The sequence below is a fragment of the Abrus precatorius genome, unplaced genomic scaffold, assembly GCF_003935025.1.
Source record: "Abrus precatorius isolate BTA unplaced genomic scaffold, Abrus_2018 Scaffold11, whole genome shotgun sequence".
Taxonomy (NCBI): domain Eukaryota; kingdom Viridiplantae; phylum Streptophyta; class Magnoliopsida; order Fabales; family Fabaceae; genus Abrus; species Abrus precatorius.
Window position 1 is genome coordinate 25,250,972 of NW_020874303.1, and position 15,708 is coordinate 25,266,679.

At 27.7% G+C, this 15,708-nt stretch overlaps 1 protein-coding gene and 2 non-coding genes across 3 annotated transcripts; 2 read left to right on the forward strand and 1 right to left on the reverse strand.

Annotated features, from left to right (window-relative positions):
- The first annotated feature begins 4,497 nt into the window (after positions 1-4,497).
- TRNAS-CGA lies at positions 4,498-4,579 on the forward strand. The gene has a single exon. It is a non-coding gene; the product is annotated as a tRNA-Ser (tRNA).
- A 676-nt stretch (positions 4,580-5,255) lies between these two features.
- Positions 5,256-5,345, forward strand: TRNAY-GUA. The gene is given in 2 exon segments: positions 5,256-5,292; positions 5,310-5,345. It is a non-coding gene; the product is annotated as a tRNA-Tyr (tRNA).
- Positions 5,346-6,304: 959 nt separating this feature from the next.
- On the reverse strand, positions 6,305-7,663 carry LOC113856445 (scarecrow-like protein 32). Its single transcript, XM_027488260.1, has one exon. The coding sequence runs from the start codon at positions 7,661-7,663 to the stop codon at positions 6,305-6,307; it is 1,359 nt and encodes a 452-aa protein (XP_027344061.1).
- Positions 7,664-15,708: the final 8,045 nt, after the last annotated feature.

Below are 15,708 nucleotides of genomic sequence, written 5' to 3' on the forward strand. Positions count from 1 at the left end.
TAAACTATATACCCTAAAAAATCTGTGGTCAACGTATGAGACATATGAGATATAAGTTTTATTTTCGTACTGTTCATTAAGAATGCAATTGCTGAATGCTTCTATCCAATGTATGGGTCTCCACTCAAAACAAGGTGAAATCAGCTAAGATTTTTTTTTTAATGAACACGAGGGGAAAAATATTCTTTAAGAATATAGGTAATTTTTATGGAATGTAATTTTATCAAATTAATTTTTTTTATAGTAAACTAAAATTATCTTTTTATGACTTTTTATACAAAAATTAATTTTGAGATTATTGAAAAATCAAATATGTATTACCTGAATTGATTAATTTTTTATAAACTAAAACAAATATTGAATGACATGGATAAATTTTTGTATTTTTCAAAAAATTGAAATATTTTTTTTAGTAAGATTAATTATTTCTTAAATCCCAACAAACCAAAATAGTTGTAGGAAACAATTTTAGGATAAAAATAAATAATTTCTTAAAACAAGTAAGATGAAAATAATTTTATAATTCTTGAATTATAAATATTACAAAGTATTATGATTTAATAACATATTAATGGAGTCTTATGAGTCAGTAGCTATAAATATTAGTTACTGAATGAATACATGAAAATATCGGTAAAAATCATTACAGAAATTTTAATAATGTGTTTTGATTAAAAAAAATCATTCATAAAAGAGTATCCTAAGGTGCTTGTTTTATTTCTTATTTATAAAATAATATTTAAATATATTGTATATGAATTTTATTATCCTAACAAAGTAATAAAATTGTAGTAAAATAAAACTTGTAATGTTAATGATTGTTTATTACTTATAAACATTTTCTGATTTAAACTCTATTTAATACGTAATAAAGTTTTTTAGTTATTTTTTACTCTTGCTGTATAGAATGAGAATAACGAATAATAAATTGGATTAATAATTCAACAATGTAAAGTGAATTTAATTTGTATTAAGAATAAAGTGAGACTAGAAAAGAAAATGAAATGTTTGAGGCAAGATAACAGTATCATATAATGTATGTAAATGAAAACTAAATCGACATTGCATTTCGAAATATATATAATTCAAGATCATTTTATTGCTTAATAATTATTGCATCGTGTTAAATTAATCAAATCATAGTCTTATTTTGCAGTGTCAACTTCATCTCACTTCATTTTGATTGATAATCTTACCTTCAACATGACAAGTAACTAGAAGTTTGTCCCATTTCTATGACGTGACAACCAGACTCTACAAGTAACTTGCAACTTACTTTCATAGGATCATAATTTTCATTCATATCATACTTATTATTTTAGAAAAATTCTATTCTTATTTATTTAATAATTTAACATAATATTAAATGTTACTTTTTATTAGTAATCTTTCCTTGTGTCTAAATTTTAAATATAAAAAATAAAATACTTCTTATAGTCAAGTAATCCAAAGATAAAAAGAATCTATTCATAAATGATAAAATAAAAATTATCAAATTTTTATGTTTAATTTTGAATTTATATAATTTCTTTATCTCAATAAATATACCATCAATAAGAAAAATAATAGTATCTTACGAATTACAAGTGGTAACTTATCATGTTGTTAGTGAGAAAGAGAAAATCTGAGAAAATGTTTGATGGCCACGAGGAAAGACTTATATATATATATATATATTGGTGCAATTGCATTTGGCCTAGAAGATTGGCATTGGATAGGTACAATGTGCTGACATGTGAGTAGTTGACAACTCTGGAACAGCCCCCACCCTTGAATATTTTGGCGTCAGATGATTCAGAAATCAAAGCGTAAGGTCCTCGTGATATTTTGCAGCAATTAAATGATCGCAATTCTTGAACGATTACATCTAAAAGATGTATGGGTCTCCACTTTTCTTTTCTTTTCTTTTTTAAGAACACGAGGCATCGTGGAACTTGTATAATTGTTGGTTTAACGTTGCTGCAAGTTTTGCTAAGGGAGACATTATTTATTTTAATATATTTAGTCTAATCAGTACAGATATATAAATCAAATTTAAGTTTTATAAAGATTATTTAACCTAATTGAATGAATACTTGATATATTTTAAAATAAAAAGTTTACATGACATTTGTCCCCCTTTACTTACCATTAAAATATATCAATTTCCCTTTAAGTGTCTAATTTTTCAAAGAAAAACTGTTACTCGCAATTCTCATGCCAGTTTTATGGTGTAAATGTTATCCATCAAATCTATCTATATAAAGATATAAATAACGTTGGCAGTAACTTACAAAAACCATGTACCAAATTGTGCACTCGTGAAAGTAAAGTGACTGATGTAGAATCGCTCGCTATATGATGCCCTTAACTTTGTCGTTTCGCCACAAAACAATCCAAAGTTCATCACATCATCATCATTTGCGTGGATCTTTGTACTCAGTCTTATAATGGGGTAGATTGACGTTTTAACGACAGTTAGATATACTTTCAATGATTTTTTAATATTTTTTAAAAATTAATTATTAAAATAAAATAAAATAAATTTTTTTGTTAGAGTCTTTTTGTTACGATATTGTCAGTTTTGTTTATTTAACTGTACCAAAATATCTTAATTAATTTCGTGACATAACAGAAATTTAATTTCACGTACAACACTTCAGCAGCACATGCGTTTTAATTTCATGAGTTGTACTTAATAAAGTATCTTTATGGTTTAAATTCGCGTAAAACTAATACAAGGTGGCAATCGCAGGAAGTCATGTTGCAGGACGCGCATTACTGGAAAGGTTCTTTGATTAAATGGCCGAGAATCTTTTGGGTGGTCCGGTGGCTCGAACCATTCAAAGTTTGACATGTGTTAAATATGTACACATGTCGTATTTTTATTGGATGAGATTATGGTAGTTTGGAAACTCAAAATTTTTTTCGCACTGTTCACAAGACTTTGGCCTCAGTTTCCTAACACTTATAAAATGATTTTTCATATTTTTAAATAAAAATGTTTAAAATAATTTTAAATATAATTTACTTATTTTTTATTTATTTAAACAAATAAAGATTTGACAACGTTTGCAACGTGAGTTATTTGATTGCATGTGCAAGTTACCCATAATACTACAGTGCTACTGGACCCGTGACTAACTCTTAAACAGTTGTTTCTCCCAAAGTGGTGCGCAAGGGTATAGGGGCCGAGGCTTGAGTAGAATGGAAAAGCCTGTGGCTGAAATATTGCACTGCACCGAATGAAGAGGGCAAGTTTCGTCTCTCGAGACTTTGTTTATATCACATAATTATAACTTTTTAATTTTGTTTTATTTTAATAATTAAGTGTTTTAAAAAATATTAAAAAAATCAATAAGCCGTACTTCCAGCTGATATAGTATTTAAATGATTTTAATTCTGGCGCAATCATAACTTAATAATGACCGAATCGGAATTAGGGCATTTCAAAAATAAAAAAAATATACAAATTTAAAGATAACTATAATCAAATCATAAAATTACAGCCAAGTACATAAATTATCAGATAAGAATTGTTTGAATAATTAAAAGTTATAAATTTTTTAAAAAAATTTATAATATATATTCATTTTTAGTCTAAAATAAAAAATTACAAAGTATTTCAAATGCTTTATGTCTGATCTTTTAGTATCAGTTTGTTTTATTTAAATAAAATTAATTTTAAACTAAAAATATAGTTCAGAAGTAAGTTTAAATTAATATTAATTATATATTTTATATTTGAATGTGTGTCATGATAAGCGAAATTCATTTTGATAATAAACCGTAGGGGTCCGTATGCAAAATCTCAAGTCCAAGGTACATAATAATGAATATTTATTTATTTATTTAATGAATAAATACTTTTGTATTGCACTTTTTTAAATAATATTATAATAAATTAGAGATTGTTCACAATTTTTTTTGAGAGGGCTGATAAAAAAAATAGAGAGAGAAAAAGGCGTGAAATAGTTTAAAACTCAAATGTAAATTTTTTCAAAAATGAGTAAATATGTACATGAAAGGTAAAGTCATGCAAGTAAATGTGTTACTTGTAGTTTCGTTGTATAAAACCAAAAAAAAAAAAAAGAGTTATTTGTGACTGTGACATAGCTTAGAAAATAAGCTGGCATTTCAGAGAAAAAACATAATTACCTTCGTATTTGAACTTAATGCAAATCAAAGGTAAAAAAATAAATAAAAATATTTTATTAAATAAAAATACATTAGATTACCTAAAGTTTAAACTGTTGTTGTCATTAACTAAATCACGCTGCTCTAAAATACATGAAATGATAATTTCATGGAATGAGAATAAAATTATTATTGTTTTCAAAATTAAAATTTAATGTAAATAACAATTTTTGTTCATTCTCGCCTTCTCGGTACCTATATTAAAATTTTCGTGACAACCTTGTTTGACCATTTTCCTTTTCGCTTAGTTCCAATTACCGACCGAAGCCCATTGCTCTAGTTTATTATTTAGGAGTTTCGGACAAAACCTAAAATCACAACGTCGATATGTCCGAGTGGTTAAGGAGACAGACTCGAAATCTGTTGGGCTTTGCCTGCGCAGGTTCGAATCCTGCTGTCGACGCTTTATATTTGAAATCTATTTTATTTGATCAAGTCATATCCTATGTATATAAAATCAAGGGAAATATTATACTGTTGTAGGTGTCATGTTAGAGAAGAATTGATTCAAGAAGTTTTGTTGAATCAAATTTTGTTTTAACGTGGACTATTCTTTTGGTTTCTTCCCTGTGATTGCAACAATAGTGAGCTTCATACTAGTCAGTTAGCTATTTAAATCATACATATACATGCCCTTAAATTTATACAAAGTTGCTATCTTCAGATTTTTTTCCTCAAAAGCACTGTCCTTCACAAGTTGTTCTTTGTTTTTTCCCCGATTTAAAGCACGTAATTATTCTCACATCTCTCAATGAGATATCAATAGATCATGATATCAAAAGTGAGTTTATTTAATATTATTTTATTCTCCTGAGTTCAAATTTATTAAAATGCGGTGAAAAATCAAAATTCGACGGAGTCGGGGAAAAAAAACTTGAACTAATTGGAAAAGGGAATTGTTGATACGTCGGTAGACAGAAATATTAACCTACTAGCCATGCAACAGAACAAAAAGAAAACTGAACAATATTATGACAAAACAACAATACAATGGAAAGCTTTATTTATCTGTCCCGTTACGGTGAACTTAACCGTATTTTATTAATAGTTGTAAAATAATTAGCATCAACGCAACAAATCCGACCTTAGCTCAGTTGGTAGAGCGGAGGACTGTAGTGGGACCACCGTCAGTAATCCTTAGGTCGCTGGTTCGAATCCGGCAGGTCGGATTCGTTTTGTCTCTGGACCATGTTGTCCTTTTTCACCTTTCCATCCCCAAATTTGATTGTCCCGAAGAACACAAAACAAAATTCACAAGAAGAGGTCCCATCTGGACCCCTAACTGCAATGGGCTGATCGATTTGCCCACATACTACAATTCATGAGTTATCATTATCACCTTCTACTCCGAAAGATGATTGTTTGGCCCTAGCCTGTGCTTCTTCATATTGAAAGATGACCACTCATAAAATTAAATCACAGTTTTGGCTGGTCTTTCTATATGTATTTGGATACTACCAAGAAATATTATAACTACCTTAAAAATTTAAAATGCGCAACGGTACTTTTAATAACTATTGTATTTCTGTACCCACTTTTTTTATATATAATTTGAATCATTTTTCCCTTTTTATTTTCTCCTATTTAACACTTCAGGATGTGAAACAATCATTTTCCTATTTAAAAACTTCCCATTGAGAAAATATTGTTTGAGTCAATCATTAAACATATGATACCAGGGTACGTTAATGTTAGTCTTACCTTATATGTTTCTGCATATGTTTTAATACAAAGGGGGCTAATCTGAAAAATTTTATTATTATTAGCATTGGGTAATAATAATGAGAGAATTTCATACAACCTCTTATACTCAAAGCTCTGAGCAGATACAAATTAAAGCTGCAGAAAAGAGAAAGCATAGCTAAGAGACAACTTTGACTCATACAAGGACAGCGTACACAAGTTTTTCCTTTTTGCCTATCATGTGATCCAACGTATAGAGCTCCATTACAAAGTTGCCACAAATAATTCTCACAGTAGCAGCCGTTTTCTCTAGTTGTCTTTTGCAGATCAATTGCAGCCCTTTCACACAAAGTGATGAAATTCCTCTGCCCCTCTTTGGACCACTGAATTATGCAAGCACATCCCATGCCATGGTAGGTCCAAACTTGCCTCTCATGAAGCATGTTTACGACATACTTACATCCATACCAACATGATCCCTCATTTCACAAGGGACCCAAGCTGTCGCAAACACACAGCTGTTTCCTTTCCATGTGAGAACTAACATATTTTCTTCCCTCTTCATCCCCCATCCACTGGCATGCTCATCTAGCAAAGCTTTAACTTCCTTAACAGTTTCATCACAAAATGGAACATTGAAGTAACCTACATTTTTCATTCTTTGGGACATTTGCATCCCAGACTCCAACCTCTCTATTCTTTGATGCCCTTCGAAGCTGATGATGTTCTCAATTTTCTGGCCTATGTCACATTCAAACTCTGTCCTCTGACAACTATCTTTAGGCAAAAAGGTCTCAAGGGCATCAAAGGGTATCCACAAATGGTTGAAACATGTGGTAATTCTTGATGTGAGACTAGATGCACTGAGATCACAATCCTCATCAACCAAGAGCACAATTTGGGGGTTAAGTCCTTTAACTAGATTCAGAAAAGCATCCCTTAGGGAAAGATTTTGGCTGCTTCCTTTTCTATCATCAGACAAATAGCGTAGCCAATTTTGGCAATTTATGACCAAAGCTTCATCTTCCCTAAGGTTTAGCATGGTAGGATTCAAGAGGCTTAACATTGATTCAAAATTTAAGCTGCTTGTTTCAATTTCGTTACTGAATTCCGTAGATGTTAAGGGTCCTGTATTTCCTATGACATTAAATTCAAAAGGGACATCCCTAAACTTGGCAAAATTCCCTAAACGTAGGCCAACCTCATGCATTGATATATTGACCAAAGGAGGGACCGGTGGCCTACAAGATGGTACAGTGATTCTAAGTGAAGGGGGTCCTTCAGGCCTTTTAGCTAATGCATCTATAAAAGTAGGCCATTGCATACAATGTGTTATGCTAAAATCTAGAATATGTACCCTTTGGAACCCCATTATAGCTTTGAAAATTTCATTATTGGATGCACAAAATCCAAACCTATGCCAAGGAATTAGATCCACATACCCGGCTAGCTCAGTCACTGTCATCAACCTCCTTTGAATGGTGTTGCTTCCTTTGAAACTCATGGCCGTGGGGCAAATTCTTGAAGCCCTAGAGATTAGTGCCCTTAGAAACCACGAGGTGAGTCTTTGGTTAGTGTCACCCACAGGAGAAGCAACGTTGTTGAGTACCCACATAACTTGTTGAGCCAAGGTGATGTCGTTGCTCTCCAAAGCACTAGCACAGTGAAGCAATAGCTTCTCAATACAAGCTCCATCAAGGCTTCCAAGACACCCTTTAAGTGCTCCCGAAAGAGGACTGTGGGGTGTGTTGAAGAGAGGAGGGTTTTGAAAGGAAATGGACGTGCCCTTTAACTCAGCTTTCATGTGGCTATGTGTGGATGTGACGTGCATGGGACTCTAAAATAGAGCACAATGAGAAATGGTGGAGAAGAAGTGGTTGAAAAGATAGCTAGGGTTTGGTATCTTCTTATTTAAGGTGGTGTAACTAAGAGTTCTGGAATGGAAGCTATTTTTGAGAAGGTTTGATAGCTACTTACTCTGTGTGAATGTTAAAACATATTTATAGAAGAGGAAGGCCCTTGCCTGCTGAAGAGCTACATCAAAGATGTAGCGTATATGGAGCCAAAACTTATTTGTGTCCTATTGAGAACCTTGAATTTTTAGCATATGTAGCTTGGATAGAGTATAGCACCCTGCATAGTGCATAGCTTTTAGCATATGATTTTAAAATCTTTTTGAGGTTAAACTAGCGGCATGATTGGTGAATTATCGGCGACGTCAGTCACAAAAGTCACTTGAGGATGGGAGAGGTAGTCAAACTTTGCCTCAATAGTTATATAGAGATCACACAAGAATTTTCATGTACGTCTCTTCTCTACAATATATATACACATATTTTTACATTAATATATAAGATGGAGAGAAATAAGAAGCGAAAGTAGGTATAAGAAAATAAATGATGCAATAAAAAAATTATTAAAAGATATTTTGAAAATGACATTTCTATTTTATATCTTTGTTTTTTTAGATAAAATATTTGGATTCATAATTTAATTATGTACTAATTCAATAATTTTTATTTTAAGATAATTAATTGATTATAAAATTTATTAAAATATTAAAAAATGTAAAATGTTCTCATAAATTCGCTATTTTTAAATGAGTCATAGGCATTAAAGAAGTAATGCCGCGTATATTAATGAGCTTGGAGTGATAAAAAGATCATATAAACGTAATTTGACGGCTTCTTAATTTTTTTTTAATTAGCTATATTTGTTTTGTAGTAATGATTATGTTGATTATTATAACTAAATTAAAACCCGAGGGTGACAAGTAAGTTAAAACGGGTGTACTAGCCGGCTCACTCTTGTCGAATTCGTTTTCATGGAATAGCCATTTTAAAGAAGATCCCAAATACGTTGTTTACTGCAACAAATCTGAATTTCCCTTTGCCTTCGTTCCCATATTCTTACATAATGCACATATTTAATACACTATATGTGTTAAATATGGTTGAATTGTGCCATGAAATGCCATAACTAAAGACAAACCAGAACTCTTCCTACAAGGACCTATTGTCTGGACCACTTTTATGTGCCCTTCCTTCTCCAGTTTTTTGACCCCTCTTCTTCCCCACTCATTCTACCTCTCTTCCTGTTCGAAGATATCCATTTGAAAATAAGGTAAATTAAGCAACTGATCCCAAAAAAACAAAAAAAATTGGAAGCTAATTTGTACATATAATGATATATATAATTAAAAAACATAAAAATGTAGTCTGAGGGCACTTGGCCCACGATTCAGTACGTGCATACGTTTTTCAGTAAAATAAGCACCTTAAATAAACATGTGCACTATTATTTTAATGATGCATAAAAAAATTATATATAATATTTTTTATTACAAATTATACAATATATCACAATATTTATTATATTAATGATATTAAATATTATTATTTTTAATAAAAATAACATTTATTAATAAGACATATTACCTTCACGTTTATGTGTTCAATCTATTTTATAAAAAGTTACTCTTTGTACTTTGAACACGTCGAGATCTCTGGTCTGAAAAAATAAAGTTTTTGTTTGTTGTCTCTTTTAATTTAAAAATAAAATAAAATTGAAATGTGTATATAAAAGAATAAAAACAAAGTATCATCGTGCTTGGATAAAGTGAACAGAAGTTTTACTTTTTGCCTCACTTTTGTTTTCTTAATTAATTTTGAAAAAATATTTTTGAGATATGTGTAAGGAGATAAAAAAAAATGAATAAATAATAATATGGACGACATAAAATATTTGATATTTGAAAAATGAAATATTATTCTAGACAATAATGTTGAGACAACATTTACTGTCCCTTTGATCTTTATAAATTATAAGACACTTGTAAAAATTTAAAGATAAAAAGAATAATATTATATAAAAATGTTGTTCAAATTTCAATGTTCAGTAATCAAATTTTATCAATATAAAACGGTTAATTTTATTATTAATTAGCAGGGAGACTCTTGCAGTATTGCTGTAAAAAGTCTGTGTTAAAAGATTTTGGATATTTTTTATATTATTTTAATGAATTAAAATATTAAATTAAAAAAGAGTAAATGTAAATATTAAGATTGAAAACAAGAGTTTGCCAATAAATATTATTTTTATGAGAAGTACGAGGTGACTAATAAAGATCAAAGGATAGTCCGTGGGAATGCCTTTTTTTTTTTCCTTTCCTTAAAATAATTAACTGGTAAGCTGTTTTTAAATTTGTAAAATTTCGTGCGAAAATAATTCATACAATATAGCATACCTGCTTTTTTAACTTCATTTATAATCAACTAACTATTTTTTGTTTTTGCACCGCACAAGTATAATTAAATTAAATTAGTCTTTAAAATGAATAATTTAAAACATTTTATACAGAAAATTTGAAATCTTATAAGTTTAAAAATTAAATAATATAATTATTAATAATAAAGTTGTATTATATCAAATAAAATTGAAAAGATTAATCATTTTTTAAATTAATATCGTATTAAAACAAATACACAATGTAAACAAGTTTTCTTGATATGACGAATAGAACTAATTTTTAAAAATGCTTATATTCAATAATACTCCTAATTAAAAGCTCTAATTTAAAAACATTCCAAAAATTCTCTAGATTGAGAATTAATACTCACAAAATATATATAGAGGTTGATGGTAGAGTACCCTTTTCTTTTTCTTTTTGCTTTTGTGTGGATGTAATTAAAGCAACTACATTTTTCAATTTTTATAATTTTATTTCATTTTAAAAAAATTGTTATTCTTTTTATTTGGCTTCTTATTTTAGATAAAATGACTATATTTTTAATTAAAAAAATATAGAAATAACTTTAAAATTTTGGTTATTTTTCAATCTGAATTTAATAAAAAATTTGTTATGAGAAAAATAAAATAAAAATTAAATGTTTTGGGTAGTTTTAAAATGCTTCTAGTTGTTAATCGGTTTTCTGAATGATTGGTTTTTGTTTAAATCAGTTTTACTTTTTGTCAGTAGACATGGGTTCAATTTTTCAATTGCTGCTTTATATTTGTCATGATGATAGGGTTTTTTTTTTCTTGGTCCACGTTAATAGACTTTATTGCATGAAACTGCGAAACTTTGAGCTAACCACAAGGGCCCGAGCCTGTAAAAACCCTTTGGGCTTGGGCTTAGTAATTCCCGCCCATTTAATCGGTCGACATAACTGTACACACTATTTGGATTAGAAATAAAATAGAGAAAAATAATAAGGAGAACAAAATTAAGAAGAAAATAAAAAATAAAAATATGTATTATTTAAATGAATAAAAATAAAATATAACAATAAATATTTTTTTACTTGTTTGAATAAATAAAAAAGAGTAAAAATAAATAAGTACACTATACAAAAATAAAAGGGAAAAATAAAGATTTTTTTTAACATTTATACTAGAATCAATGGATCGGTTATTTGATTTTTTTTTTAAAAAATATTTAGCGAATCTCTTTTAATTTTCATTGTCATCTTATTTATTATCTTTTCTCAAAGTATATTTAAAAAATCTTCCTTTCAAACCCTTTCAAAACATTTTTTTAAAATTTATTACTGAATATATAAATCAACTAATACAATATTATTTTTAATTTCACGAATAATTTAAAGTTTGAATCTTAAAACATACAACTATGTTAACTATTTAGATGAATAAATCAGTCGCTCATTATGTCTCTTTGTGAAAAATACATATAATATGAATATGAATTAAAAAATTATGTAAGTTTCATCTATTTAGTATTTACTGCACTGTAATGTATTTATTATAGTTTCAGTTATGATATGAACTTTATATTTTTCCTTTTTCGTTAGGTCTTTTTATTTTCTCCTAACTTGTTAGACATAATATTTATTAAATAGTTATTTGATTCCTCTCGTAATACTAACTCTTTTCAAAATACTACTGGCATTTTGAAAAAATAAAATTAAAAAAATACCACGGACATTTTATTGAATTATCTTTCATTACTAAATAATTATATTTTTCTATCTTCCAAAACCCAATTGAGATTCTCCCTTATAAATCTATGAAAGTGTGTCTTTTTAATACATTAAGATGTATCAGTTATAGTTTATCTATATTATTATTTTTAAATAATTACAAAAAACTTATTTTGATTATTATTGTTGAGCCATACGTCTTACAAAAAACATATTTAATAATGCTATTGTTACTTTTATATTTTCTTTTTAAGCATCAATATTATTTTTATAAATATATTTATTGTAAATTTTATTATGTAATCGTACATAAGAAAATTATTATGGAATGATGTTTTAACTGTTTAATATGAATTTCAATTTATGCAAAAATGAGAAATTATTAAATCTATTTTATTTTTTATATGACATTTAATTTGTCTATTATTATTACAAGTAAGGAAATGATACGACGAGGGTGACACTTCCATCTTATTGAGTATAGCCTAGCTGACATCTTAATTTTTTTTTTTTAAAATGTTGTTATACAAAATTATATTATAAATAATTTTACCTTATTATAATTATTTATATAGTCTTTATATATCATGGATGTTTTTAGATATGGGAGTTCTTCAAATATTTTTTTAAATGTTACTGAAGAAAATCAAACCCCTTTGTTAATTTGAGAACGGCGAGGATTTTCATATAAATTATTGAGCATTTTTGTGCTCTTATGTTAACAGTGATATTGCAAAACTGCTGGTATAAAAACTGTTTTTATCTTTATTGGTAAAGTAAATTGAAAATAAAAGTTTTCTACAATTAGTAAAAGAAAGAATAAACATATTTATCGAATTTAAACGAATATTGAAAATATCAACTTGTGAATCGGTGGGGATAAAATTTTCCCTCTTTTAAAGGTGGAAATATTTTTCTATTTTGAAATTTATTGAAAATTTTGTTAACAATTATATATATATATATATATATATATTATTCTTAAAGAAGTTAACTAATAACTAAACATACATTTTATAAAATTTATATAAATATATTCCTAAAAAAAATTACCAAATTAGGGATTTAAGTTGGAAAGAAAAAATCCTTTTATCAAATATTTAAAATTTGAATTTCCAATATTCAATAATAAATATTATTATCTTTTTCTCTTTTTAAAATTTCATGCAATAAAAATACAGTGGAGAAATACATGGTAAAGGGATAACGATTAGTCCTAACTGCAAGGGAGGTTTGTTTACTTCATTTCATGACTCAGGATAAAACCGTTCAGTCCTAACTCCTAATAATTTCCTATAAATAGAGTTCCATAGTTAACAAAACTATTGGATTGCTCACTCAAACAACCTAATCAACGATCCAAATTTTCGAGGAACACATGAAGAAGTGTTTTCCCTCACTACGATCTTGTGTAAGAACCTGCGTCACTCTGTCTTCGGCGCCGTCCGATGACGACAACCACCGTCCAACGCTTCATTCCTCCGCCAATTCCCAGCCCCTTAGGCGCAGCAAATCACAGTGGAGACCCACGCTTTCGATCATCATGGAGGAACATGTAACCGTAGCTGAGGACCACGACAACAACGTTGATGGTAAACCCGACAAGAAATGCTTCGTTACAAGGTTCTCTTCCCTCCCCTACGTACCTGAAGTGCGTTATTATGAGTTTTCAAATAATAACATTTCAGCTTGGTAACGTTTAAATTGACGTTTCAATTGAAATCTACGAACAATATTTTTTAAACACACGAGTTATTTATATAAATTTTATTTTCAATTTATATTTATTTTCAAATGCATTTTCAAACATATATACATGTTTTTAAAGGTTCCATATTTTGAATACCATTAAATTTGATTTTAAGTGATTATGTACTATGCCACTGATTTAGTTTTTTAGACATTCAACTAATATTAAAATTTTAATTTAAATATATTATTAATACACATTTTTTATACTATCATTTAATTAATCATATTAAAACTAATTAGTTATTTCAATAATAGTTAATATTTATTATATATTATAATTAGTTGACCTTTTAAAAATATTTACTGCGATAAAATTTAATATTAATACTTGTTTGATATTTTTTTTATATCACATAGATTATTATATCTTTTTTTATTTTTATCTCACTTTATTATGTAACTTATACATCCTAATTTAATCTAGTCATTGATATTCACTTGACACATTGAGAAGATGAAATGTTTTTAAAATTCTTTTTAGGAAAATTTTCTGAATGATCAAAATTAAATATATTTTTTGTTAATCAAACGTAAACAATTGTAGTTAAAACTACTACTATTAAATTAATTATTTTCTTTATACTTTTCAGGAAGAAGGGAAAGTGCAAGTCGATCGTAATATTGTTCCCGTTCTCTGTGTTTTGAGTTTTACTTTGTCATAGTTTCCTCTCTGTACATATATGTGAATTTATTGTACCTCTTCAAATTTTTGCTATTATATGCATTTGATTTAGATCAATAGACAATGGCAGCAAAGGAGTGGTTTCATCGATTTGTTTATTTGGTTTGATAGGGGAAATTATATTTTAAATTAGTATTCGGAAGGATCTTCCGTTATTCCGATAATTAATTGAATCCATCATTTAGTAATAAGTAAATATTATTTTAATAAAAAAAGAATATATTCTGCAAAATCAAAATATTAAACTATTCCTCACCAATGATCTTCTTTTAAGTAAACAACTTAATCAACATTAATTATTTTGATTCCATTAGTGCAATCAATTCTTGATCAGATACATGTTTTTTTTTCATAAACAAACATAAATTTGATTCTGTTTCTTACTACTCGTTTAACAAAATACAAAATAAAAAGCCAAAATAATTTAAAAGATATAAACAATAAACCATTTTAAAAGACTTCGTAATAACAACAATAAGTTGAAACGTGCTGTCTAAGCAAATAAAATTTTTTATTTAACTATTCTAAAGTAATCATCATACGAAATTTTAAGTTTGAATAAAATTATAAATTTTAAAATAATATAATACATTTTTAATAGTTTAACAAGACAATTTATTTTCCACGATTTTTTTTTACATTAAGAAACAAATAAAAACCTTTTACACCTTTCTTAACATTTGGCCTCATAAATATTTTTTACAGAAAAATTAAAATAAAATGAATTTTATTTTATTAAAATTGAAATTAAGATATACATTTTAATATGTCTACATTTTGGTTTTGTTTTGTTTTTATATCATTTATGGTGAAAAAATAAGTTTTTATTTACAATAACTGCTTGATTCTTTTTGTTTTCTTACATTTATACCTATTAAACTATTTAACGTCTTGGCTTGTTAGCTAACATAAAGGCTTATGCTTGTAGTACTTATGAATATGATTGTTAACTTAATGATAATAATAAAAGCTTAATACAAAGTAGTTATTTAACAAGTTGTCATGTTATATTTTAAAGTGGCCAACTTAGACTATAAAAAGCCATATGTTAAATACAATACTTAATCTTTGAATTAGTGACAAATACTAGACTCGTCAATAGCTATATTAATCTTGTCTAAACTGTGGCCAAATATCAGTGTTTTGTGTATTTTGTTTTCTTACGTCTCCTTCCATTTGTTTTTCTTCTTTTTTTCTCACATTGTAATTGGTATATATTTGTTTTGTCCTTTTATCATGCAAAGCAAATACCTCCTAGTTTAACATAGAATTAGACTCCAATGATGAAAAAAATTCGTACTCACGAATAAAATGTGTTTAGCGTACTGTTACTTGTCATGTGTTTGATTTGATGTTTTTATACTTTAGACCTGAATATTTTTAAAGTTATACAGTCTAATTTGCAACAACATATATATATATATATATATATATATATATATATATATATATATATATATATGTCTACAGAGAGAG